At 39.1% G+C, this 25,973-nt stretch overlaps 2 protein-coding genes across 6 annotated transcripts in view; one reads left to right on the top strand and one right to left on the bottom strand.

Moving 5' to 3' along the window:
* Nucleotides 1-25,044, top strand: part of LOC111002677 (protein fem-1 homolog B) — a 29,043-nt gene extending 3,999 nt beyond the window's left edge. Inside the window, exons 3-15 of one of the 5 annotated variants that reach the window (XM_022272867.2) lie at nucleotides 514-543; nucleotides 912-1,156; nucleotides 9,400-9,547; nucleotides 9,860-10,014; nucleotides 10,463-10,588; nucleotides 10,756-10,953; nucleotides 11,111-11,194; nucleotides 17,809-17,895; nucleotides 18,250-18,330; nucleotides 18,629-18,762; nucleotides 19,589-19,707; nucleotides 20,068-20,199; nucleotides 20,659-25,044. In XM_022272867.2, coding sequence (XP_022128559.1) covers nucleotides 514-543; nucleotides 912-1,156; nucleotides 9,400-9,547; nucleotides 9,860-10,014; nucleotides 10,463-10,588; nucleotides 10,756-10,953; nucleotides 11,111-11,194; nucleotides 17,809-17,895; nucleotides 18,250-18,330; nucleotides 18,629-18,762; nucleotides 19,589-19,707; nucleotides 20,068-20,199; nucleotides 20,659-20,813 — 1,694 coding nt within the window. In that variant the 3' untranslated portion in view covers nucleotides 20,814-25,044. Of the gene's footprint in view, nucleotides 1-513; nucleotides 544-911; nucleotides 1,157-9,399; nucleotides 9,548-9,859; nucleotides 10,015-10,462; nucleotides 10,589-10,755; nucleotides 10,954-11,110; nucleotides 11,195-17,808; nucleotides 17,896-18,246; nucleotides 18,331-18,628; nucleotides 18,763-19,588; nucleotides 19,708-20,067; nucleotides 20,200-20,658 lie in introns of all 5 variants that reach the window. The other 4 variants (XM_022272868.2, XM_022272865.2, XM_045634642.1 and 1 more) reach the window with 4 other exon arrangements.
* Nucleotides 1,803-7,919, bottom strand: LOC123690703. Its single transcript, XM_045634641.1, has one exon. It carries the CDS (start codon nucleotides 7,523-7,525, stop codon nucleotides 2,354-2,356), a length of 5,172 nt encoding a protein of 1,723 aa, XP_045490597.1. The 5' UTR covers nucleotides 7,526-7,919; the 3' UTR covers nucleotides 1,803-2,353.
* Nucleotides 25,045-25,973: the final 929 nt, after the last annotated feature.

The following is a 25,973-nucleotide window of genomic DNA, read 5'->3' as shown; positions in this document are numbered from 1 at the left end:
AATGATTTAATTCTTGCCGTATTCTTTAGTAAAGAAGTTTGTTTACGTATCAGGCGCGTTCTATTTATCAAAGGGATGTACGCTCTTGGGGTCTTGTGTCGTTGACTTTTTACGCAGTCATCCGCCCGCGCGCGTGGCTTTTATAATTAGCTTGCCCGCTTGTACACAAAGAAACTGGTAACGTGTTCGTTCGCAAAGAGTTTGGCAATAATCCAGATCTTTGTGTGTTTATGATTTATAACAATTAAATTCTATTTGTTATAAATCGCTGGCTACGCTGACTTGCATTTTCACGAAACGCTAAAGTTTATTTGTTATCATCGCGTAACTAAGCGCGATTTAGATTGAAAGAAATTAGATACTATGCAAATAACGAATTATATTTTTTTATGAAGGCTGTTATGTTGTATGCTTTTAAATCTTGTTTTGAATGTGGATAAATACTCATTTAGTTGACTATAATTGCTTAAATCACAAACAAAGGGAAACATTTTAATTTTTATTTGCTTTTAGAAACCATCAGGGAATTTTTGTACTTGACAGGTTAGTTTTCATAGTAGACAAATAGTTTAGGTTTTCGTTTTCACCACCACCAATCCCCAACCAAATTTACTTGATGACTGGTTAACGGCATTTTTCGATATTATGTTTGTCCGATGCAGACTTCATGGTGTATCGGAGTTTTGTAACGATCCGTAAAATATAAAATTAGTATACAGCGTTGCAACTTTTTTCGGAATAGAGCGTTGACTTGTTGCTAACTTCCGAGCTGTCATAAAATTTGTATCGAACGAAAAGCGCTTCAAGCCGTTATTTCGACACGAATTTATAAAAGCGCCATCTAGTTTCTCCTTACAATTGTTGGTGAAAACGTCTCGAATGTGTGTTATAGAACTTGTCAAATATTCCAGGAGCCACAGCGCTATGGTGCGCGGCGGGCGCTGGCCACTTAGGCATAGTGAAAAGACTTGTCCGAGCCGGGGCCAACGTGAATCATGCAACGAAGACTTTAAGTACCCCACTGAGAGCTGCATGTTTTGATGGCCGCTTGGATATCGTGAAGTATTTAGTCAGGCATGGTGCGGATATTCACAAGGCTAACAAATACAATAACACCTGCCTAATGATTGCGGCGTATAAGGGGCATTTGGATGTCGTAAGTTTATTTTTACAAATAATTTTTCATATCACAGTATATTGTCTATATTCGGTTTGTAGCGACATCTAGTGAGTTAAACAGTAACCAAAACCTATATGAAACCGAAATTGCTCTGAAGTTAGCGCGGTCTAGTTTTATTTATACTGTTGCTAAATAACTACTATACGAAAATTTAACTAGTCTAGTCACTAGTTAGAGATTAATACCTGGAACGTTCCAAGGTTCAGCTGTTTAAGATATGAGATGTGACAACGTATAATAATATAGTTGAGGACGCTGCTGTAAACGCATGACTCATTGACTCACGAGGATTCACTCCTTTGTATCCATACAAAGAAGTGATAATTTAATAAATTTTATTCGGATGACGTCACGATAAATTAGGTTAACGTTAGCGTCCGTAAACCGAGTAACAGACAGTCATTTTAAAATTAAAAATAAAATTCTCTTCACTCCGCAAATTCTACAAGAGTAATGATAACACTCGTTTCGTCTAACCATAAAGGCAAAATATTATTTGTATCTAGGTCAGTTGGTTATGTAAATAATAGGCATTTTAAATGTATCGCAAATCCTATTTTGCTAAAATTAGCAAAACTTTAAGATTATTATTATAATAAGAATGAACAAAAAACTGCACGATTCCAGATCCAAGACATTTATTTACAAAAACATGTAAAACCTTATACTAAAAACCCCGACACAACGATAGCGCGATGCAGAAACACATAGCGCCATCCGTTGGTGAACTTTACAACTAACGCACAATTTTACTATATTACGTTCGAACATGCCGCCCACCATGGACAGTATGTTCATCCTCCTACCCACTATGAAATAACTTGTTAGACAAGTGGACTGTATTAGGCGAATGGTGCATAGAATGTGAGGTTAAGTCATAGTGGTCAAAACTAAAACTAACATAAACTAAAACTTAATACAATAAAAACAAACCATGAAAAATAAAAAATACATAAGCTTAGTGCAGTAGTTGTGATCAAATTTCTAACGAATATATTAACTTAACGATAAGATAGATGATAGGAGTTGTTATACTCACACTAGATTACACGTTTGTATTTATTAATTGTATATTTAAAACATTCAAAGACAACTCTTGGTATAGGTAATAAAGTTAAAATAACAAAAGTTCGTACTACATGTAACAAAGATAAACATCAACACCATATTGTTTCAGACAGTTACAGGTAAAATACATATTTTGTTAATTGGGCGCTTTATTATGACATTTCTGACCTTCAAACTAACAACTCTCGTGAGTCCATCCAAACCTGTGTGCTTTTCGGTGATTACTCCCAACAACCATCTCGCTGGAGGCATATCGTCCTCCTTGATTAATGCTACATCACCAATTTTTGGTTCTGGCGTAACGTTAGCCCACTTATAACGGTGCAGGAATTGTGTCAAATATTCATGTGACCACCTTCGCCAGAACACTTGAAGCATTTTTTGAATTATTTGCCAACGATTGAGATTTGAAATGGAAGAATTTTCATAATTCTTATCGGGTACTAACAGAAGTGGTTCGCCGACTAAGAAATGTCCAGGAGTAAGAGGAGTCGGATCCTGAGGATCGCTACTAAGTTGAGACAAGGGTCTCGAATTAAGACAAGCTTCTATCTGGTGCAACAAAGTAGTGATCTCTTCGTAGGTTAGGGTTGCGCTGCCTATGACGCGTCTGAGATGGTGCTTTGTAGCTCTTATTCCACTCTCCCATAGTCCGCCAAAGTGTGGAGCGTGGGGTGGGATGAAATGCCATTCAGTTCCATTGTCCGCCAAACTCTTAACAATTTCCATTGTTAAGTTTGACGTGTCTGCAGCGAACAAAAACTTAAGTTCCCGTGCAGCTCCCACAAAATTTGTCCCATTATCGCTGAAAAGTTCTGCGCAATGACCACGTCGAGCAACAAAGCGCTTGAAAGCGGCTAGAAACCCTTGCGACGTGAGATCACTGACGGCTTCGAGATGTATAGCTTTCGTAGCCATACAAATGAACAGACAAATATATCCTTTGTGAGCTCTATGTCCTCTTCCCTTAGTTGTTCGAATCTGGATAGGACCAGCGTAGTCTACGCCACTTTGGTAAAATGCACGAATTGGTGTAACTCGTACCGGGGGTAATTGGCCCATCAGCTGAGTCCTAGTTTGTGCAGCATGACGTGCGCATGTTACACAGTTACGAACAAACATCTTTGTACGATTTTTGGCGTCAATAACCCAGTATTTGGAACGTAGATAGTTCAGCGTTAATTGTGGTCCACCATGCAGTGTTCTTTCATGAGCCTCCATGATTATGAGATTGGTAAGATGTGATTTAGATGGCATTATCAACGGATGCTTTAAGTTGTCACTAATGTTAGCTCTGTCAAGCCGACCACCAACTCTCAAAATATCATCTTTGTCAAGAAACGGATTCAATGTGGTAAGTTTACTCTTCTTATTTACTGTTCCCTTCAACTTTAAATCGCTTATTTCTTGTGAAAAATATTTTCTTTGACACTGTTTAATACACGTAAGTAAAGCTTGATTTAATTCTCGGCTAGTTAACCAAGTAGGATACTCATTTCTTAATTTCCTTAACTTTTTGATAAATCTGTTACAATAAGCTAGGACTCGTAAAAGTTTTCTCAATGATGAATATTTTGTCCACAACTTTAATTCTATCTCTTCTACTATGTGGTAAACTTTCGTGCCTTTTTCTTCTAAATTAGTGTCTAGTATAGGTTTTCTTTCATAATTGATAACTTTATTTTGTAGCCAGGGGGAACCAGTTCTCCACATTTCCATGTTTAGTAAAGCTGATGGTGTAACTCCTCGAGAGGCACAATCTGCTGGATTGTCGGCAGATGAAACATGTGACCACTGACTTGCGTCTAAAATGTCTAAAATCTCCGAAACACGGTTTGCAATGAAAGTTTTCCATCGACTGGGATGACTACTTAACCAAGCTAGCACAACCGTTGAATCAGTCCAAGCGTGAAGTTTATCCTTTGGTACGTGCAGAACTTCTGCAACTTCTTGTAACAATTTGGCCAGTAAAACAGCTCCACACAGTTCGAGCCTTGGAATACAAACTTGTTTGATTGGTGCTACCTTTGTTTTAGACGTTATCAGGTGGACATGAACATTACCGGAGCCATCAACTACTCGAGCATAAATTACAGCAGCATAAGCTTCATTTGAAGCGTCGCTAAACCCATGGAGCTCCAGTGTGACATCTACTTTAGTACTTATCCAGCGTGGGAGACGAAATTTGGTAAGTTCCAGGAGTTCCACACGGTAAGTAGTCCAATAATCAAGTAAATTATTTGGTAATTCTTGATCCCATCCGATGCCTGAAAGCCACAATTTTTGTATTAATATTTTTGCTTTTACTATTGCTGGAGCTATCCATCCTAATGGGTCGTATAGCCTTGCAATATCCGATATAACCTTTCTTTTTGTTACAGGTATGCTGATCGGCGGTAGCTGCACGGAGTATTCGAATTCATCGGTTCGTCGGTTCCAGGTAAGTCCTAAAATTTTAACTATTTCATTTGATTTCAGTTCTACATTAATATCTAAGTCTAAATCTTCTTTATCTATTTCCTTTAGCAGATTTTCATCATTGCTTGACCACTTTTGGAGTTCGAAGCCACCTGCATTTAGTAGGTGGGTAATATCGTTAAATAATTGCTTACCTTCTGAAACTGATTCACACCCAGTAAGCAAATCATCCATGTAAAAATCCTTTAAGATTTTTTCAGATGCGGCGGGATACTCTCCTCCTTCATCGTGTGCTACCTGCTGCAAAGTTCGAACGGCAAGGTAAGGAGCGGACGCAGTACCAAAAGTGACACGTAAAAGGCGAAAATGCTGTAAATCTTCTGTAGGGTCTGTGCGCCACACTAAACGTTGATAATCTACATCTTCTCTTGTTACCTTCACTTGACGATACATTTTGATTATGTCGGCCACCAGACAAATAGGATGAAGCCTCCATCTTAAAACAATGTGACGTAAGTCAGGCTGTAGCGACGGTCCGACCATCAAATCACTATTCAGAGATACACCGTTCTGGTCTCGACAGGATGCATCGAAAACAACTCTGATTTTAGTAGTCGATTTATCAGCTCTAACGACCGCGTGATGAGGTAAGTAAACCGTTTCTTTTTTGTAAATTTCTTCTGTAGGTACTAACTCCATATGTCCCAACTTCAAATATTCTGATATTACCTCTGTATATGATTTCTTTAAATCTAGTGAATTTAATAAACGCTTTTCTAACATTAAAAATCGTTTAATTGCTACCTCACGCGAATTACCATATTTGCAGCTCGGATCGACATCTCTGAATGGGAGTTTAACGACATAGCTTCCTGATAGATCTCGCGTCGTGGTTTCTTTATAGATGTCTTCACATCTTTGTTCTTCAGGAGTGAGGTGAGTTCTTTTCAGGTTGAAGCTATCAGATTCAAGTTCCCAAAATTGTTTAAGGTTAAAATCATCATTGTTAATTTGAGTGTACATTGTTAATATGTTTTCGCAACCCAAACCATGTTGATCGTGATGATCGTTCTCGATTTTTCCAGATAAGATCCAACCTAGCTTTGTGTTCTGAGCTATTGGTGTTCCTGGTGGTCCTCTCATTAGACCCTCAGCTATTATTTGACAATAGACATCAGCACCAAGCAACATATCAATTTTACTTGGTTTGTTGAAATTTGGATCAGCTAACTTCATTCTTGGTAGATTTGGCCACAGATGGACAACGAATTCCTTTACAGGGAGGAATGAAGTTAGTTTTTTAAGAACATGAGCTTTTACACAAATAGTAAATGATTCATCTTGAATTGATTGCAGATTAATCTGAACTACATACTTGGAATCAAGTGGGGCATTGCCGTCACCTCCAACTCCAGATATGACACTGTTGCTTTTGATTTTCTTTAGCCCCAGTAACTGGACTGCAGACTCCGTAATAAATGAAGCCTGTGAGCCCTGATCTAATAAGGCTCGCAGTGTCATACTTGATCCAGAGTTATTTCTGGCCCTTACTAGGGCTGTTGCCAATAGAACTTGGTTTCTGGTGTTAGAAAAACAAGTGGTAATATTTTCAATATTGGTCTCGTCTGGTTTCGATGTTGTTGCCATTGCAACAACATTGATATCTTCTGGTGATTGGTTGTTAGCTGATACATTATCTGTTGATACACTAGCGTTGCAATGCAAAAGTGAATGGTGCTTTCGTTTACAAATCTTACACCTGGTGGGCAAACGACACGCCACAACCGAATGATTAGCACCTAAACAGTTGAAGCACAAGGCGGAACTTTGAACAAACTCACGACGTGTTTTAAGGTTACCCTTAGCAAATTTCTTACAATTTCCTATTTTATGCGTACTATCAGAACAAAAGACACAATTTGATTTTTCATTAAAAGTTACATGATGAGATTGAGTACTTTTGACTGGTTTGTTTGTTAAAAATTCAAGTGACCTAAACCTATGTTCTAAAAATTCTAAAAATTGATTTAATGTTGGCAATTCGTCTGTTAAATTACAAATTTTAGTTTCCCATAACTCTCTAGACTTGTTATCTAATTTTGAACTTAAAATATATAAAACAATAACATCCCAATTGTCAGTTACTATTCCTATATTTTTCAATGCATTTAAACATTCATTTGTGGTATCTAATAATTCTTTGACAGCATTAGAAGATTCAGAAACAATATTCTTTTGAGAAAAAAATCTTTTTAAAATACTATTAGTAATAAATTTCTTATTATTAAAACGTTGCTCCAACATACCCCAACATAGTTCATAATTTTCACTTGTAACCGGCAGATGTCGTAACAACTGCTCGGCTTCACCAGTCAGGTAACTTTTAAGGTAATGCAACTTTTGCACTGCTTGCAACGATTTGTTGCTGTGTATTAATGATTGAAACAGGTCACGAAATGTGTTCCATTGTGAGTAGTGGCCAGAAAAGATAGGTATTGTTATTTTCGGTAATTTAACTTCACTGTAATTGTTGCTTACTAGGTCACTCGTAACTAAAAAGCTATTTTTAAATTTAGTCAATTTTTCCTTAATATCAATTTTGTATTCACTATATAAATCTTCTGTCTCTCCATATAAATCTTTTAAATTGTACTCCGATTCATCATAATCTTCCTCACCATAATTACCTATTAAGTTCTTGTGTGTCTCTTCAAATGTTGACCATTGCTTTTCCAATTGTTCCAATCTGGTTTCCAAATAACTTTCTGAAATTCTATCTTTTGGTGTTTTCTTAAAATTGGTATAAGCTCTTTTTAGTGTTTTGTTAATATCTTTCTGTACTCTTATAAGTGATTGCATTGTGATCGTGATTTTTCTAAGTCCCAATAATAATATAGACTTGTAAGATTTTCAATTAGCAAATCACAAATTTTTCTAAGTCTTTGGTGTACTAACTTCGACTTAGGCAAAATCGGGCATGGATTCCCCGTCTCAACCACTTTTGCCTTAATTATTTTACAAGTCCATGCACTATCTTAATTTCTCACTGAGTAATTTTACTAGAGTTCAAACTTCAAATTTGTTAGGTAAAGTTTCAAAGTACTTACAGTTTTAGTGACCTTTACACTTACACACCACACTTATTAACTTCTGCACACTAACACTAGGGGGCGCCACTACTGCTTCCAGATGGTTTCGTTTTCTCCAATCACTGTTGTATCCGGCTCGAAGGACCATGAACAAAAAACTGCACGATTCCAGATCCAAGACATTTATTTACAAAAACATGTAAAACCTTATACTAAAAACCCCGACACAACGATAGCGCGATGCAGAAACACATAGCGCCATCCGTTGGTGAACTTTACAACTAACGCACAATTTTACTATATTACGTTCGAACAAAGAATATTATTATGTTATTCTATACTAGCAGACTCGGCCAAGCGTTGCTGTGGCTAAGGTTTTTGTTATATTACATAGTAGTAAATTAATGAAGGGAAACCGTAGGAGAACTTATGTGAAACGTTGGTACCACGACACGGACCTAAACTAAACTACCTTTAACTCAGCGCCATCTGCTAGAATTGTATCAAATAATAAACAAATGTTAATGTTATCGTAATTTTAGTAAGGATGCCTATTTTTTTTTGAAAATGAAATATAGCCTATGTCACTCAGGAATGATGTAGCTTTCCAACAGTGAAAGAATTTTTCAAATCTGCCAAGTAGTTTCGGAGCCTATTCAATTCATACAAACAAACAAAAAATCAAACCTTTCCTCTTTATAATATTAGTATAGATAAATTGTATATATATGAGTTGCGACGCCAATTTGTGCCTTCAAATAATTAAGATGTACTCTTAAACGCGCTAAAACAATTCGTATGCCTCAAAACTTGGCAATTAAACAGTGGCGGAGTTTCTTGCCCGCTTTACGCCCTTTTAAACTGGTAGTAAATGTAACTTTAGAATCAATTTAACATCTGTTGACGTTCACAAGTGTACTCGGTTACCTATATGAATAAAGTTATTTTGAGTTTTATACAATTTCTCGACCTCTCCTCTTCTCGACCTCTTTTCCCGACAAAAGAGGCACGTAGAAGGCTCGACACGTGTTACCGAATCCGAGTGATCCAATCGCGATAGCCAACGACATTAAAAGCAGCCCGCGCGATAAACAACCGATTTCTCCGGAGAAGCCGTGACGTACTTGACTCACTCCAGTCAAATCTCGTCCTGCTCTTCAGGCGATTGATCACTCCGTGACGGCTCGAACCGCAGAGACTTGCAGGAGATGCTCTTGAGCGCGGAGAAATGCCAATTCTGGTCCTGAAGGCCAATAGTAAGGCCCAGATTCTAGAAGAAATATAGCCACTAGACCTGGCCAGTCGCTGATCCTTTGGAGGTCGAAGGAAGTGTACTACACGCACAAATCAACTTGGCACCTGATTTGGCGATAGACACTTGGCGAGATGGCTAGTTAACTTATGTGTCTTCAAATCAAATCAAAACTCGTTTATTCAGTTTAGATGCGTATTAATGCATGCTTATGAATGTCAAAAACGTTTACAAAATTCGCGAAAGAGCAAAACGACCAGGAGGCCTTGTTCTGAGAAGAACGGGCAAGGAACTCGTCAAGTTTTACCCTCCCTCTACATAACAATAATTCAAAGGAAAATGTCATAAATGTTCGTTCAGAATACGTTGATTGAAATGGATAATTGTTTCAGGTACAATTTTTATTGGAGAGTGGAACAAGAGTGGACGATAGGGCACTTTGCGGTGCGACTGCGTTGCATTTTGCAGCTGAATGTGGACATGCAGCCGTCGTTTGCGCACTGATGGACCACAACGCCAAAATGTTGACTAACCAGAACGGTAAGAGAGTGTGGACATTGTGATTCCTGTGTGTAAAGGTTGTATCTCAGCCCTGTATTAATATTTTAGAAAATTTATGCACAGAAATATACATATCTTTAAGTCGAAGTAAGAAGTAGACATGGGGAGACATCAATCTGAAACTGTTTAGGAAAACACCTTTTGTATGGAAATAATTTTCCTAAAGAATGAAAAGGTCTTCCGACTACAGTTAATTTCTTTTTTGACGTTCATAAGTTTACTTGTTTACCTATATGAATAAAGATATTTTTGTTTGTCTGTTTATAGTCGTAAATTAATTTTATATTGCAGACATGACACCGCTGCAGTGCGCAGCGGAACGTGCGCGCGCGTCGGTAGTGGAAATACTCGCGGCGAGACCGGATGTTACGCGCGCTCAGGCGATCGACGCTTTCGAGTTACTCGGCGCTTCGTTTGCTAATGACAAAGAATATTATTGTTTACGGGTAAGATTATATTTGACAGCGCATTGCTAGCGCCATCTATTGAAATAGGTCGGAACGAGATTTGACAACTGTCAGTTTGGCGGAGCACGACGTCTATGGTCAGCGCGGCCATTTTGAACTTCACTTGGTTTCGAAGTTCGAATGTCAGCGGCGCACCACGTTTGCGACGAATCGCATTTGTTCCGAGTCATCTTGTGCCATGTTGTTTCAAAACTAATTGAAAGTGATTGATTAAGTGATTTCCTAATTACTAGTGAATAGGTTTTAGTGAATTTCTGTAAGAGAGATACACTAAAATCTTGGGCGATTTCGATTGTGACTTACATGATTCTGTTCCTACCCTCATAACAATTTAATTACGACATGGCCGATTCTGATGATGAAATCTTCATATTAAATAATTTTTAGTGATTTTTTATTAATATAAATGAAAATAATTGATTGACAGATGGCGTATCAATACCTGCACAGAGCAATGACGATGAGATACGACACTCGATATGGCCAGTTGCTGAAGAAACCTGCCGATCCCATACCGGCTTATGATAACTGGCGAGAAAGTACCACTTTAGAGGTAGTTTCAAAAATATATTATAACTTTACTTCAATTATATTTTTTAAATACTACTTAAATAAAATCAGTCTTGACGCCGCTTCAAAAACTTCCTCATATCATTTTTGGTGAGGTGGAAAATAACAATATTTATATTATTATCATGAATTAATTGTTTTTGACCCCAGGAGGTGGAGAGATTACATGGAAACCCACACGCGTTGCACATGGAAGGTCTGACAGTCCGCGAGCGGATTCTCGGTCGCCAATGTCCAGATCTGCCCCACCCGGTCGTGTTTCGGGGCGCGGTTTTTGCTGACGAAGCAAGGTTCGAACGGTGCCTCGCGTTGTGGAGACACGCCCTTACACTACGGATTCTCAATTCTGTGAGTTTATATAATTAATTTATTGTTCAGCTAAGAATAAAAGTTATCATTGAAAGACATAAACAAAATAATAAAGCAAGTACATTTCTGCCCGTCACACGGCATCCATTTACAGATTTTCATAGTCCCTGACTCATAACACTTTTCTTTTTTCCAGGTGTCGGTTGTGAAAGATCTACTGAGGTTCGCTCAGGTTTTTTCGCAGATGATTCATATTGGAATTGAATTACCGCTTTTTCAGGTAATCTTATTCGATTTATTATTAAAATTGCACGGTGTAGAATGAATATAGAATGTAGAGACTCCTTTTCCGCACTTAGACTCTTAGCAGGTCCGTTGTGCGTGAAGTCCTGGCTAACTAAGCCAGCCTAACTCCTTCCAGAAGCACAGAAGCTTCCTGGGCACTTCGCAGGCTTCTCGGAGCGACCTCACTGTTTTGAGGATATCTGTACGTTGTTTAGCCACAGCCTCGCATTCCAGGACTACGTGGGTGACTGTTTCCTCTGCGCTGAGACAGCCTCTGCACACGGGGCTATCTGTCACGCCTAGGACAAAAAGATGTTTGTTGAGGAGACAATGGCCCGTGATTGTACCTATCATTGTTCTGAGACTAGTTCTGTTAAGGTTTAGTAGCTGTTTTGTCATTTTTGGGTTAGCTGCCGGCATAGCCATTTTGGATTGCCTACAGTCCTCACTTCGTGACCAGCGTTGTTGCTGGAGTTCTTCTGATCTTTGGCGAATCCATGCTCGCACCTGCGAGAAGGGCAAGGGCAGGAGAGGATACGGGCCAGCAGGCAATATGTCCGAGCCTCTTCTCGCAAGTTCATCGGCAGCATCATTGCCAAGAGATCCACTATGTCCTTTAATCCACTGTAGGGTAACCCTGTTTGTCAGGGCTATTTCCTCCAGTGCATTATGACATTCTAGTACCAGCAAATTATTTGTCGTTTTGCTTGCTAGTGCCAACAGCACAGACGCACTGTCGGATACAAACTTAATGCAAAAGTTGTTTACTCTTAGTCGCTGCACGACTCTGGCTGCTTCTGTCAGGGCGACACATTCGCATTGAAAAATCGAGCTGTGCGTGCCTAGAGATAAGTGTGTGTTAATGTTGAGATCCAAGGAGAATATGCCAGCGCCGGAGCCACGCCCTGTTTTTGAGCCATCAGTATATATTCGAAGCTCATTCAGGATCGATCGATCACATTTCTCTTCTTTCATTTGGACCTGGTATTTCTTGTTTATTATATGTTGGTTAACGATCCTATCGCATGGCGCGGCTATTAGAGGTTGGTACTCTATTGCCCTGTTGAGAATCGCTGTGTGTGCGCTATAGTGATTTTTGCCCCATAGATCCAATATCATAAGCCTAATAATGGCTGCTAATGCTGCCTCCTGCTGTATGTGTAGATCCAGGGGTACAATTTTTAGGGCCAACTCCATTGCTGCAGTTGGTGTTGTTTTCATGCAACCACAGGTAGCCGATAGAGCGAGCCTTTGGAAGCGCCCAAGTTTCGTTATTGTCGTTTGTAGTTCTGTTCTCGGCCACCATACCAGGGCACCATGAGCTAGCATTGGCCTTATTACGGCAGTGTATAGCCATAGGGTGATTCTGGGTGATAGGCCCCATTTGACGCCTAGCATCTTTTTGCATTGATAAAAGGCGATCGTTGCTTTGTTTAGTTTATGTTCAAGGTGTTTGTTCCATAGCAGTTTACTGTCCAGAATCACACCTAAGTATTTAACACTTTCTTTTAGTTTTAGTTCAGTGTTGAAGAGTTTCGGTAGCTTGTGCGGTCCGAGAACTCTCCTGTTTGTAAATAGCACTAGTTCCGTTTTTAATGGATTGACAGATAGCTCGTGCTGATTGCACCATCTCTCAATTACTCTGAAAGCTCTTCCCATGAGATCGCATAAGGTGCTTTCAAAGTTTCCCGATGCTAAGATAGCTATGTCATCCGCATACCCTACTGTGTAAAGATTGATAGCATTTAGTTCTGTAATGAGCTCATTTACCACTAGATTCCACAAGAGCGGCGAAAGGACGCCACCCTGTGGGCAGCCCCTGCAGACAATGCCTCTTGTAGTGGTATTTACGGTGAACTGTATAGCTCGTTGTTTTAACATATTATTGATCCACTCTGTAAGAGTCGTTGGTACTCCACAAGATACAAGCGCTCTGGTAATGCTCGCGAAATTCGTTTTGTCAAAGGCACCTTCAATGTCAATAAATGCGCCAAGGGTTGACTGCTTTATCTTCAATGAGTTGCCTATGCGGGAAACAACGTTATGGAGTGATGATTCCGTTGATTTGCCTGAGCTGTAGGCATGCTGATTGGGATGTAAAAATCTAGACAGGGATACCCGACTACGAATCTCCAGATCTCCCAGCCTCTCCAGCGTCTTGAGAAAGAATGAAGTGAGACTGATGGGCCTGAATGATTTGGCCTGGGTATAGTCCTCTCTACCCGGTTTTGGGATAAAAATGATTTTCACTTCTCTCCATTTCAGAGGTATATAGCGGTGAGCTAAGCAGGCTCGAAATACTGGTACCAGATGGTTCACCAAGATATTCCCACTCCATCTTAGTAGACCTGGGAATATGCCGTCCAAGCCAGCCGCTTTGAATGGTAGAAATGAGTTGATTGCCCATGTTACTTTTTCTTTCGTGATTATTTTGTCAGCTACCTGCCAGTCGGAGTTGATGGTGGTTCTTTCCGAATGGGGTTGCCATGATTGCTCGTTGGTGATTACACAGCCTGGAAAGTGAGTCTCCAGTAGTAATTCACAGGTTTCAGTTTCGGTTTTTGTAAATGTTTTGTCTGGTTTTTTAAGGCAACCTATCGAGTGATGGGTCTCACTGGAGAGACACGATTTGACTCTACTTGCCTGGTTATTGTTTTCAATACTAGTGCAGAAGTGCCTCCAGCACTCCTGCCTTCTAATACGAAGAAGTTTTTTGAATCGCCGTCTTGCGACTGTGTAGTTGTCCCAGTCGGAGGGTAACATTGTGTTACTCGCTCTATTGAAAAGCTTCCTGACTTTCCGGCGGTGCCTTTCCAGCTCGGGGCACCACCAGTTCTGTTTACCCCCCCATCTTGGAATGGTGAGGGGACACGACTGCTCATAGCATGTCAGGAGTAGGGACGTTAAGTTGTTAACATGTTTATCTATGTCCTGTACGTCAATGTTTGTTGGTATCGTTAGTTTGTCTACCCCGGAGCTGACAAGTCTGTAAAATTTTGCTGAATCAGTTCTTCGAGGTATTCTTCTTGGTTGTGGTTTAGGTAGTTCCCCTTTGATTGCAAAGCGGATCCACCTATGATCCGAGCATGATAATTCTCTTGATACGTGCCAGTCCTGTATGTGATTTGTCAGGCCTGCCGTTATCAATGTTAAGTCAATTATGGTATGTGAACGCGCGTTGATGAAGGTTGGTTCTGAACCGATGTTTGCTAAGATAAGATTATTACTAAGAATGAAATTAAGCATATTCTCACCTCGAGCGTTGGTATTACTGTTACCCCATAGTGTGTGGTGTGCGTTGGAGTCTACTGCGATTATGAGCTCCAGTTGGTCCCTCTCGCAGTAGTCGGCCAGAAGGCTGAGTTCCGGAGTGGGTACATCCTCGTCGCCCAGTAAGTAGGCTGACGCCAGGACGATGTCTGGTTGCTCGTTTCTGGGTAACCTAACAGTTGTAAGGTCCCTTGAACATAGTTCGTTTATTAATAATGCTGGTACATGTTTAGGTATTATTATGCAGGTTCTTGGGTTACTTACGGAGGTGTCCAGTAGAATTTTACCAACAGTGTTACCCAGACCGCATATTTTGCCATTCCGGATCCACGGCTCCTGGATCGCAGCGATGGTCTTGGGGTTGGTTTCCAGCAGTCTGCGCAGGGAAGCCGTCGCTGTTTGACTATGCTGGAGATTAGCTTGAATGAGGTCAGTTCGGCGAGGGGGAGGAGCGCAGACAGCTGTCGCTGAGTTCACTCCCCCCTGTCTCCTGAAATAACTCTTCATCAGAGGTTAGTTGTGCCGCCTCCATGGGGGACTGAGTTTCGGCTGTTCGGTCATCCACAGCCTTCCCCTTCGGTGACATGGGAGGCACTGGCCCCGTCGTCGCCGTCCCCGATGTACTCGCGGTGGTTACAGGTGGGGCTTCAGCTACCTGTGAGGACTCCTCCTTTTCTAGGATCCGGATATAAATGTTCCCCAACAGGTAGTATATCCGCCTTTCCTGTGCTTTAATCGTTATGATCTCGGACTCCGGTACACGAAGGAAGAGAGAGACACCTGTTGGGTCCTGTGTTCTCCTTTCGTGTGTAAGGGTCCATGACCTAATGTTTAAGTGGCGGTTTTGCCTCGTTACAATTCTCATTAGGCTCTCCGTACTGCCAGTGTACCCTGGAACATGTAACAGACACGGAACCTTCCTTGGGATTGCGGACTGAGGCCGAACCACTAGTTTGGTATCGGTTATGGGGTTGTTGATGACTTCGCAGGTTCTGGTTAGCCACCTCATTGCGAACGCGTCCTCGCACCAAATCTTGAGGACACCGTCCGAGAAATGGGCTTTACCCCGGAACCGGATGTCATTTGGTTCTGTTGTCAGGGTAGCATCATAGTCCGCCATTAGTTCGTCATGTAGCTTACCCTGGATTTGTAGGCGGATATCTTCCGCTTGTTCTGGCGTCATATCTAGGAAAGGCTCAGTCATTACGGCAACACAAAACTTATTAGCTTTGTATGATGCTGCCGCTTCCGCGTAATTCGCCGAGGTCCCTCCCACCGTACGAGGTTTATTGGGTTTTATCCTTTTCCGTTCTCCGGTCGGTGTTACGGAGTCCTCCGGCCGTACGCGTTTCTGGCCTTTCGTCGGTTGGTTGGTTTTTGGTTTTTTGGGGTTGTTGTTGGCTGGGTTCTTAGGTACCCCTTTCCTTCCACCTGTTGCCGTGGTGGCTTCAGGGGCTGGTTTAGGGTCCACTGGTGACCCTTGAGCGGTGCTTGACCGCTTCTGCCATTCTGCCGCCCTGCGGGCTTTGTTGAGTCGACGCCTCTTTGAGGCGCTTAAAACCCTGGTCATAGCCGGTTCCTGAATAGCGGTTTTCAGGGCCGTCATGTCCATGGACGAGGACGGTGCACCAGGTGCATTCGCCATCGCAGTCTCAGTCTCCCGCATCGCTTTTGCCGCAGGTGCCTCACCTTCAGACGCAGACTGTTTTGTTGCATCGTCCAGAGTTGCTACCTTTGGCTCAACCGACGCAGTCAACCTAGCCGCAACGGTGGACGCTTCCTTTTGCGGTGGTGCTGTTTGTTCCGCTGGAGAGGGTACGGTCCTGGGAACAGCCTGGTGTGGCTTTTCCACAGTCGATTCCCTTTCCTTCGGAGTTATGGACGCTGCCCGAATGGGTGCATCCATATGTGAGATGGGGGCATCTGAGTGTCGTGCCACTGGTGACATGCACCGTGGCTCGTCCTGAGACGCCACCCTGGGTTTATTGGTTTGTTTCTTTTGTTTTGGTTTATTTTTAAAAATTGCCTCTTTATCCATGAGGTTAAATTAAAATAATTTCACCGTTGGAGCTCTCCACCCGCCACGGAGCCCTCAGTCGGGGACGTCGCTTGTTCAACAAGCAGACGTCAGAGCTACTCCTCCGGTATAGAGCCAGCGTGTAGGCAGGTAGACGCGTCCGCACGCCGCAAGGGAGTACGAGGCTGTTTGCACCACGAGACAATGATGCCCACTAACCCCGAGTCCCGTGCGGCGCCGACGGCCTCCCCCCCACACCCCGACTCTCGCTAGGTAGCCCGCTTATGGGATACCACAGCCGGTTGACCAAGGCTAGCTAGTCCCTGGCCTCCCGTGTGAGGGGAAATCCAGACCAAAGAGGTGTGTTGTGTGCAGCGCACAACTGTTGTCCGGCGCACTGCTACACTCAACCACCAGGATTCCTTCATCCCCCCGTACGGGTCCCCGCGCACGGCACAAACACGCGGGAGGTCATTGACTGTCCACCGTCCTGTCTTCTTGGACGATGAACTCGCAAGGACATGACCTCTCCATCCCTGCAAAGGTCCGCTTGGTGGTTTCAGTTGCGTCTATTACTTAAGGTATTAGACCAAGAACGGGGTCGGCAACCTCGAGAAGGTTAGTCCACCAAACTTGCCTTGGGGATCTCAGCGACGTGCGCTACTCCCAAGACCACGCCACCCTACCCATCAGAAGGATGTGGTAGAGTAGGTCTGTACCTGTGCTACCATGCAAAGCGAAGCGAAGCAAAGCAAGCATGTCGTGCAGGGAACCGTAAAAGCGTAGGCCCAGACCCCCCCCAATTGCACGGTGAAATGACCTACTACATTATCTTCCGGCTCGAAGGACCAAATTTTGGCTGGCATAAACAAATTCGAAAATATATTTGTATAAATTTATTATCATCCTTTTAGAACCTTTTATTTCACTTCTTTTTATATATTATTATTGAGATGCTATCTTTCAGGTCTGGGCCTCAAATTTCTGTATATGTGTCATGGTAGTTCAAACTAATAGAAAAGTAGGTAATCAGCCACCTGACACATGCTGACTTTTTGGCCAAAGGCAAAGGTCAAACGGTGAAGGAAAACATCCTGAGGAAACCGACATGTCTTAGACCCAAAAAGTAGACGACGTGTGTCAGGCACTGGAGGCTGATCACCTACTTGCTTATTAGATTTAAAAATGATTATAACACAGATTCAGAAATCTGAGAAAAAGACCCAAAGAGGTTGTAGTGCCACTCATTTATTTTTATTTATTAAAACCAAAACACCGACTTTTGTGATGTATATATTTGATGAAATAATGTTTTTTTTCAGGTATGTTTTGTATTGGAGGCTTGCGCTGAAGAATTGCGAAGAGGTATCAAAAGGCTCGAGTCTGAGAGTGACACAGAAGCTTTGATAGTACGTTTCATATTCTTACTCTTCATATACTGTGTGTTTTTACTTAAACTCAACTTAAACGGCTGGATCGATTTTGATAAAATTTTTGGGGTTGTGAATTCGAGGTTGATTAATGAAAAAATACCGCATCATCCACATGTAAAGCTATTGAAATAAATGTTTGATAAAGTGTGAAAGAAAGTTTAACTTTACTGTGAAAGAAATTTTAAAATTAAGTTCAGTAGTTTAAGAGTTGTATACATTACAAACACAATCTCATGATATCTTTAAACTAATAAACCATATGAAAAGGACAAGAGAGGAAAGAATTGAGTGGGTTTTAAGTAAATTCTGTAGTGAGGTCTTTTTCAGGAGGAGTACGAGAGCAATGTGCGAACTGCTCTCTATCTCGTTGCTGTTGCTGCTCGATTGCTTGAGAATCCTAATAATGATGAGGTAAGCACAGCTTATATACAATTTAAAAAAATAACCCTAGTTAAAATTAGTATGGGTGCGTACGTATGTTCGTATGTGCGTGCGTGTCTTTACAGACAACTGTTTTTTTTATATAAAGGGTGGGAGATAAGAGACTCATCTGATGTCAGAGGGCTCATATCAAATTGTTTTTATTTTCCTCCCATTAATTTTTTTTTATAAGAGGGGGGCAACTGAGCTTGCGGGACGCCCAAAAAGGGCAGTCATCGCAGCCCATAGACACCCATTCTTAGTGAGTTATGTGTGTATGTGTTTGCAGCAAACAAACAGACTGACAAGATGTTCAGTGTTCAATCTGCGTGATGTGACTCTTCGTACGGGCGGTACCCTTTTACACCTAGCCGTGGACAGACGGACGCCAGTTGACGATTTTCATACTAGTGATGTTTGCCAGTAAGTTGTTCATGTATTTATCTCTCTCTTAGCAAAATTCATGATTTCACCCGCGCGTCTCTGAATTCCCATACCACGACTTTTAATTCTATTCCATATTTGACATTAGCTACTGTCATTTTACAAAATGTCAAACCACATATAAAAGTGTAGTGATGTACACAGAGTCTTTTAATAAGTACGCTGTAGAAGAAATGGCAGCACAACATGGGATCACGGTGTTAACTGCCCCCTTACCATTGCGAGTTGAACCCTATCGAATTGATATGGGCGCAGGTAAAGGGGCATGTAGCTCAAAATAATAAAACCTTCAAATTGACAGACGTGCGAATTTATTTGACATTCAAAAAATTACGGCTACCAAATGGTCTAAATGCTTGTCCCATGTTGTCAAAGAAGAGGAAAAATGAGTAATATCTATCTAATAATAAATGTTGAATTGAAAATTGAAAATGTATTAATGTCATTTTTATCAAAAATTATTTCATAATATATATTTTTGTATTGGTTAAAAACTAAATGTCAAAAAAAGGGGACGTATACAATCTTTTTCAACGACTTCAGATAATGTCGGGATTTATAATTGTATCAGTATTTTAATTTTATTTATGAAATGACAAAATCTCCTTACATCATTATATTCGTAAATTAAATATTACACTTATACATATTGGTTCACTAAAACCAAGGCATCTTTCGTCTCTTTCCTTCAAATTGGGTTTACGCTGTGTTAGAAAGAGATAGATCAATGAAGTGAAATTTGATTCATTTGTTTTTTATATCGAGGCATTGTTATTAGTATTGAATGCATTTGTTCGACTTTCAGATTCCCTTGCACAAGAACAACTAGACTGCTTCTCGAGTGCGGCGTGAATGTGGACGTAGCCGATGACTCGAGGAGAACTGCGCTACACGTTGCGTTGCTGTCCTATCAGTATATGCCTGGTGAGTGCTAACAATTTATTCAAATATATTTTTTGCTTTTTATTTAATTATGTATTATATGTTTCGTTTAAGTTATTTTCATATATACCTACATATATTTATAGTCTAGGTCTTAGTTTTTGATAAATATATAATAATACGTTTAAATAATAGTGTTATACAATAGGTAATCTAATTAATTACCGATAATAAACTCTTCTTTCTTGCGTTCTTTGACTAGCCATGGTAAAAAAAGGAGATGTTTTTTTATAAGTGTGAGTGCAAAACTGGAATTCTGATATCTTTACTGTGTTTTGTATATTTTTTTATTTAAAAAAATTGCAAAGCTGTCGTAGACAGAGGCTAAGTATAAATGTGCAGTCCTATGTGTAGAGGAACGGGAGGCCTGGAGCGAGGCGTTGTGCGGCTGTGTGTGTGAGTTGCTCGCACGCGGCGCACACGTCGACGCCATGGACATGGACGGGATAACCCCTCTCGTCGCTTCCATTGGAGGTACGTGTAGATTATCCAGGATTTGTGTTATTTACGCCCGAACCCAATAACTAATCCACAATCTCAGATTGTTTTCAATCTGACCGTGAGAGTCGACCGATCTCCTTTCTGCATCCCAATAACCAAACCATACGAATTTTTGGTGACGGATAGAATGCAATCTCTTCGCTCCAATTGGAAAACAGTTTATGCTATATTAGAAGAAAGTTTTTGGGTTCCTTGTAGGGTTTAAACACACTAGAGGCTTAGTTGATATTTGCCTACAACGCCTATGTAACTTTCAATAGGGATTGCGATCCCGACATTCTGTATTTATCTACACCACGATCTTTAGGTTTGGACATTCCAAGATATTCCAAGAACTTATAAAAACACGTTGGGATCGCTTCTCAAATGGAAGTTATGAAGTAGCGGCGCAGGACTAATGTTATTAATCTAAATCTAAATTACAATTTCTAGGTCCAGCAGAGTCTTTAGTCCGTTCTGCGCTAAACCCCAGGCTGAGCTGCTTAGCAGCGTCTGCGCTTGCGCACCACGGATCGAAGTACCGTCCCGAACAAGTGCCAAAAGACTTACACGATTTCCTCATCATGCACGGAGTTTATCCAGTATAATTTAACTTTAATTTCATTGCAAAATAAACTTTAATTCGAAGCAACAAACACGTAATTCATATATTCTTCACTAACCTATTTCAGTAAAGATTGTATGAATTACTCTGAAGATTAGTTGTTACTAGACTGTCCCTATATGTTACGTCAAATTTAGGAACTGTTCAAAGGCTCGGATATTATTATATGCTTTAAAATATAGGTTAACCATAGATATCATATCATGGCACGTATCGGCAGATGACAGTCTAAGTCACGATAGTCGTGTGACGTCTTTGACATATCCCGTATATTATTATCTTCATAATAATTTCTAAAAAATGTATCGATGTGTTATTTTTATATAACTAATTTATATAGCAAAGTTGGGTTAGATTAGAAAATGCGGAAGGTTCGCGTAAAAATTGAAATGTCAGCGAAACTATAGAGCAAAACTTGCCATTTAATTTAACATTTCCTCGACATAGACAATAATTACCTACTTTATAGATTCGATTAATATATTCCTATTTACAGATTATCTATGGAAATGAAAGCATCGATGTATATCATATGTCAAATTGTTTGTCTTCGTTATTGTCGGAAAACTAGTCTGTGTAATGTTTAATATGCAAAGGCCACAGATTATATAGCTGTTTGACCAGTTCCTAAATTTAACTTGCCTTATACAGGGTGTCCCATAAATCATGAGTGACAGTGAAGTAGAAACTCAGGGAATTAAAAAAATGTTATTCTTTAAATTATTGCCATGCCAAAAGGTTTTTACAGTCATCTATCCGAATGTGTTAAGAACTGTCCTATGCAATATTGGCAAGTGGCAAAATTATGACGCATTTAAACCCAATTCCAACTTCTTACTTCCTCTTTTTTCTGGGTTTAAGTATATTGTTGACTTCGGTTTGACGTTATTTTTTGGGACACCTGTTTTAATATTGACAACGACTTATGGGTTTTCATATAAATACTTGTACGGACTCGTATCATAATTAGTTATTTACGAAGCTTCTATTGATATTCATCGATATCATTTAACATTTTATGTTAGAAAAATAGTACAATGGTTGTATAGAGGTGATATTATCTGTGTAAAACTGGAGTATATTCCGTCCAAACTTTTGACAGCGAAACGTCGGATTTAAAATGTAAAAAACGCGTTTCAACCTTTAAATTGGGCTTTGGTTTCCTATTATGCATTTTGACAATGACAAATGACATCAAATGCGCTACTGTATATTGACAAAGTGTCTGCTGTCAAAAGTAAAAAGGTCGGAATATATCCGGCATAATTTTTGTGTCTATTACCTTTGAAACCACGTTACGAATTCTATAAGTAGAATTTGAACTGTGGTTGTTTAATGTTTATTTAAATGTTTATCCTATTCAAAGATGGCGTTGAATCTTTGGTTCGTAAGAGATATATTTATTGAATCGAGCCTCGTTTGGCCATTTATATTTTTTAAATATATTATAAGGAAATATAATTCACTCGTTCTATGGCGAAAATGCCACACACTGATAGTTTGAATACGTACTTATGTATATATTTTCATATTAACCTAATTTTTATTATAGTTCTGAATATATTTTTGGATAAGTTATGTCCGAAATGGTAATTTGCGATTTTTTTTATAATCCAAATTGAACATTACAATTTGCCATAGCACTCCAAGGTCGGGCACAAATTAAAACAATAATTACTCTTAAAATGACGGCTGTCAAATGGTCTACAACTTGAGTTGACAATTTACCGTTTCGGGCGTTAGTTTTAATGACACAGATATATCAGTTATTTACACGAACTACATTTTGATATTAACTGTAAATATTCTAAATTAATTTTATTGTTATTTGAACCGATTTTGTCTGCCATATGTTTTTCGTCCATCTTGTATGTTAAAGCATTTATCATACGAATTGTAAAATGAGTTGAACACGGAGAATGTGTTCGAGATGTGATGCAACATAATATTATCAAATGGCTCAAAGTTATAGATTAAGTGTGAGATTGGGTAATTTTGATCGACAAAAATAAAAAAATCTTAATAATCTATGTTCCTACATAGAGCAAATTTAAAAATACATGACACCACAGAGCACAGAAGCCATTTCGAAACTGACAGTTCAAGTTCAGTTGACAATATTCAAATTAAGAAATGTTATTCAATATTACTCAAACTCAATGCATGCAAATATTTAAGGAAAAATACAATGTGATAATTATAGAATATTTTAGGCTAGGAAAGCCTCACGGGGCTTCTAGGTAAGAGATTTTGGCCTTTGAATTTAATAATGAATATATAATTCATAAGTGTCACTGACGTGGCATGACATATTATCGATTCGATGTTCGATTTGACGTAACAGACATTGACATTGACAATTTACTGTTGAAATTTCTTTTGAATAATTGTGTAAATTAAGTTGAATCGAACGCACAATTTAGTAGCATAGATTTGCTAGTATTGAGATATTTTATATTTAAGTTAATAAACTCGGATAAGATGCCTTAAATATAATAAAATGCAAGAACAGTGATGCTAAAACTTTCCAGGTCTGGACTCAAATCAAAAATCAAACATTGGACATTGGTCCAGGTTTGATTTTGAGACTATGGTTTCTTGATTACTGTCAGTGAAAAAGTTTTATTTATTGTTTATAAAGAAAGTTATCTACTAAGATTAATTAAACTAAAAAGGAAATTTACGTGGATTTGCAAGAAAGAGGCATCTATCCCAGTTTTACAGTATACAAAACTATTTTACAGCTAATTAAGTTTATTTTATCAACTTTGACTTATCAGACGGGTCACTATGCTATCAGTTGACTAGGTAACAAAACATAATGATCTTCTATCCAATTTCAATGGAAGAATTTTTGTTGTGCATAATAGTCCATCTGAAACGATTAGGTCTTGTTGAAGAATAAAGATTCTGTATATTTTCGTGATGTCGCTCAAATGATGGCCATAATGAGCTTATAGATAGTAATTTCTGCTATACGCCGGTAGTCTAAGGCTTTCTAACTAAATCTCTATTTTTCTTGAAAGAGTTAAGATTATGCATATCAAGGACCAGTCTAAACGCAGCTTTAATTAACTTAAATTATTCACGAAGTTTCCGTTAATTAAAGTTGCGTGCGTTGTCGTTAACTAAGGTATGTTTCAAAGATATGTAATCCCAAGTCTCTTAGAGTAAGATTCTGTCGGGACACCGTTACTGACCATATGTCAAATACGTTTTTGACATAATATATAGTGATACAGTTCTATTCCTAACCTTTAGTTATTTCAAAATCTCTTTTCTTGGGAATTTTAACTGCACTGTCTTATATATATTTTTTTACATAATTTTCAAATTCGTCAAAGGTTGGATGGTTCAATGCATTTCGGTTTGATTCCGGTTTTGTAGAATTTTATGAAATTAAATGTGACAGTAATTGCTGTAGGCACAGGTTTAAAACCCACTGGTTCTTAGAAAACCCATTAGTAACAGTATTTATTCGTATTTGCGCATGGAGATTACGTAAAATTTGATAAACGCGAAACATTAGTGATTTGTATGGTCGTGAGCGACGCTCCTTGGTTGTATTTGGATGTAAAGCAACGCGAAGCGAACGTATAGAAAATCCTTTTGACAGTCCGTATTTATTCGAACTAGAGAACGCGAGAAATAGATTATCTATAGTGAACATTTTGTTTAAAGAAAGACAAAGGCCTCTAGAAAGAGAAAGAGAAGAAACGAAAAGAAAATGATTTTTTTGGGTAGGTACGTTATATGTAGGTTTTGATGCAACACTCACAAAGGTTTAACAGTTTTGTTTTAAATTCTCATCTCCTTGTAATAAGTTTTGCTGTGAAACACACTTGGGTGGGATAAATTTTACGTATAAGCCATATATACTTTGTATATATTTTGTGATTAAATAATTCGTTAGTGCCTTAATTAGTTACAAATACGCCGAAGGAGCCAAGTTTCATACAAAAGTTTTCGTTGCTATTTTTACGTATTGCTGTGTATAGAATTATCGAAAAGTTTCTTACGCTGAATATAATATGATTTTTACATGTCTAGTTTGTATTGTGTTCAATTATTATTTAATGGCTTTAGTGATCAGTGCAGTTATTTTCGTGCAATATTGTTTATCCATGGCCCACTGCACTTAAATCTAGTCAAACTGTTAAAATTAGTGTTTAGTTCGGGATTTGTAGACATTTTTTAATAAATTGGTTTAATTTCAATGTCTTTTTTATTTTGACTTGTTAATTTGAAAAAATTGAATTAAAGTGAATTGACTCCTTTCCAATTGGTTTCCGTATTTAACCTGTAAGAGTCTTTTTCCTTTTGTTTTCTTTTGTTGTTCTTTGTTTTTGGAGGAGGCATTTGCCAAAAAGGGCACACATACACTAGAAGAGAATTAAAATGGAAATTTGTTTAAATGTACATATAAAATGTATCTGAATAAAGGCTATTAAGATTCCTTTAATCTATAATAATAAAAATGAATTGCAAAAATGTTGCTAAGCGCAAATATCCAAGACGGCTGTTATATTATATGTGTATTCGAGCCGATAATTTTGTTTTATATATATTACAACAAATACACAACTACGGTATATTATTCAGAGAACGAAGAACTTCGGAACAATATGGCTTTGAAATTCTTGTAACAAAGGAAGTTTCGAAGACCGTGACAGATTTTTTAGCACTGTCTAATCGAGCTATAAGGATGAGCGCCCAGCCTTTCAATATTAATTTAATTCAAATTTATACACTAACTGAGCAAAAACCGGAGAGCGAGAGCGAAAATCAAAGTTTTCTCAAAGCTATTTTGAGAAACTGGTGCCTATAGAAGATAGCCCACAGTTGCCACTATGCCGTCTGTATATCTAGACATCTCCAATGCACACATATCAACATCAATTTATCTAATGGTAAATAAAAGATTTGGAACTTGTATCAAGAGCGTAAAGACTTATGCAGGAGCAGATATTGGTTATTTGCCTTCATTGTAAACTCTATAACAAATAACAGAAGAAGAAATAGTATGCAAAGCATCCCTATTTTTGCTCTGAATTTCCTTCTGTACAATATGCAGAAGACGTCTTCCTATGCTTTATAGACTGTGAGAACGCTTTTAAGCATGACGAGTTTATAAATCGTCCGA

This window comes from Pieris rapae, chromosome 3 (genome assembly GCF_905147795.1).
Source record: "Pieris rapae chromosome 3, ilPieRapa1.1, whole genome shotgun sequence".
Taxonomy (NCBI): Eukaryota; Metazoa; Arthropoda; class Insecta; order Lepidoptera; family Pieridae; genus Pieris; species Pieris rapae.
The sequence above is the reverse complement of the archived record's forward strand: the minus strand, read 5'-3'. Positions and strand labels throughout refer to the sequence as shown.

What these genes read in the sequence shown, in the direction of transcription:
- LOC123690703 (XM_045634641.1), bottom strand. Translation starts at nt 7,525, where the DNA reads ATGCAATCACTTATAAGAGTACAGAAAGATATTAACAAAACACTAAAA.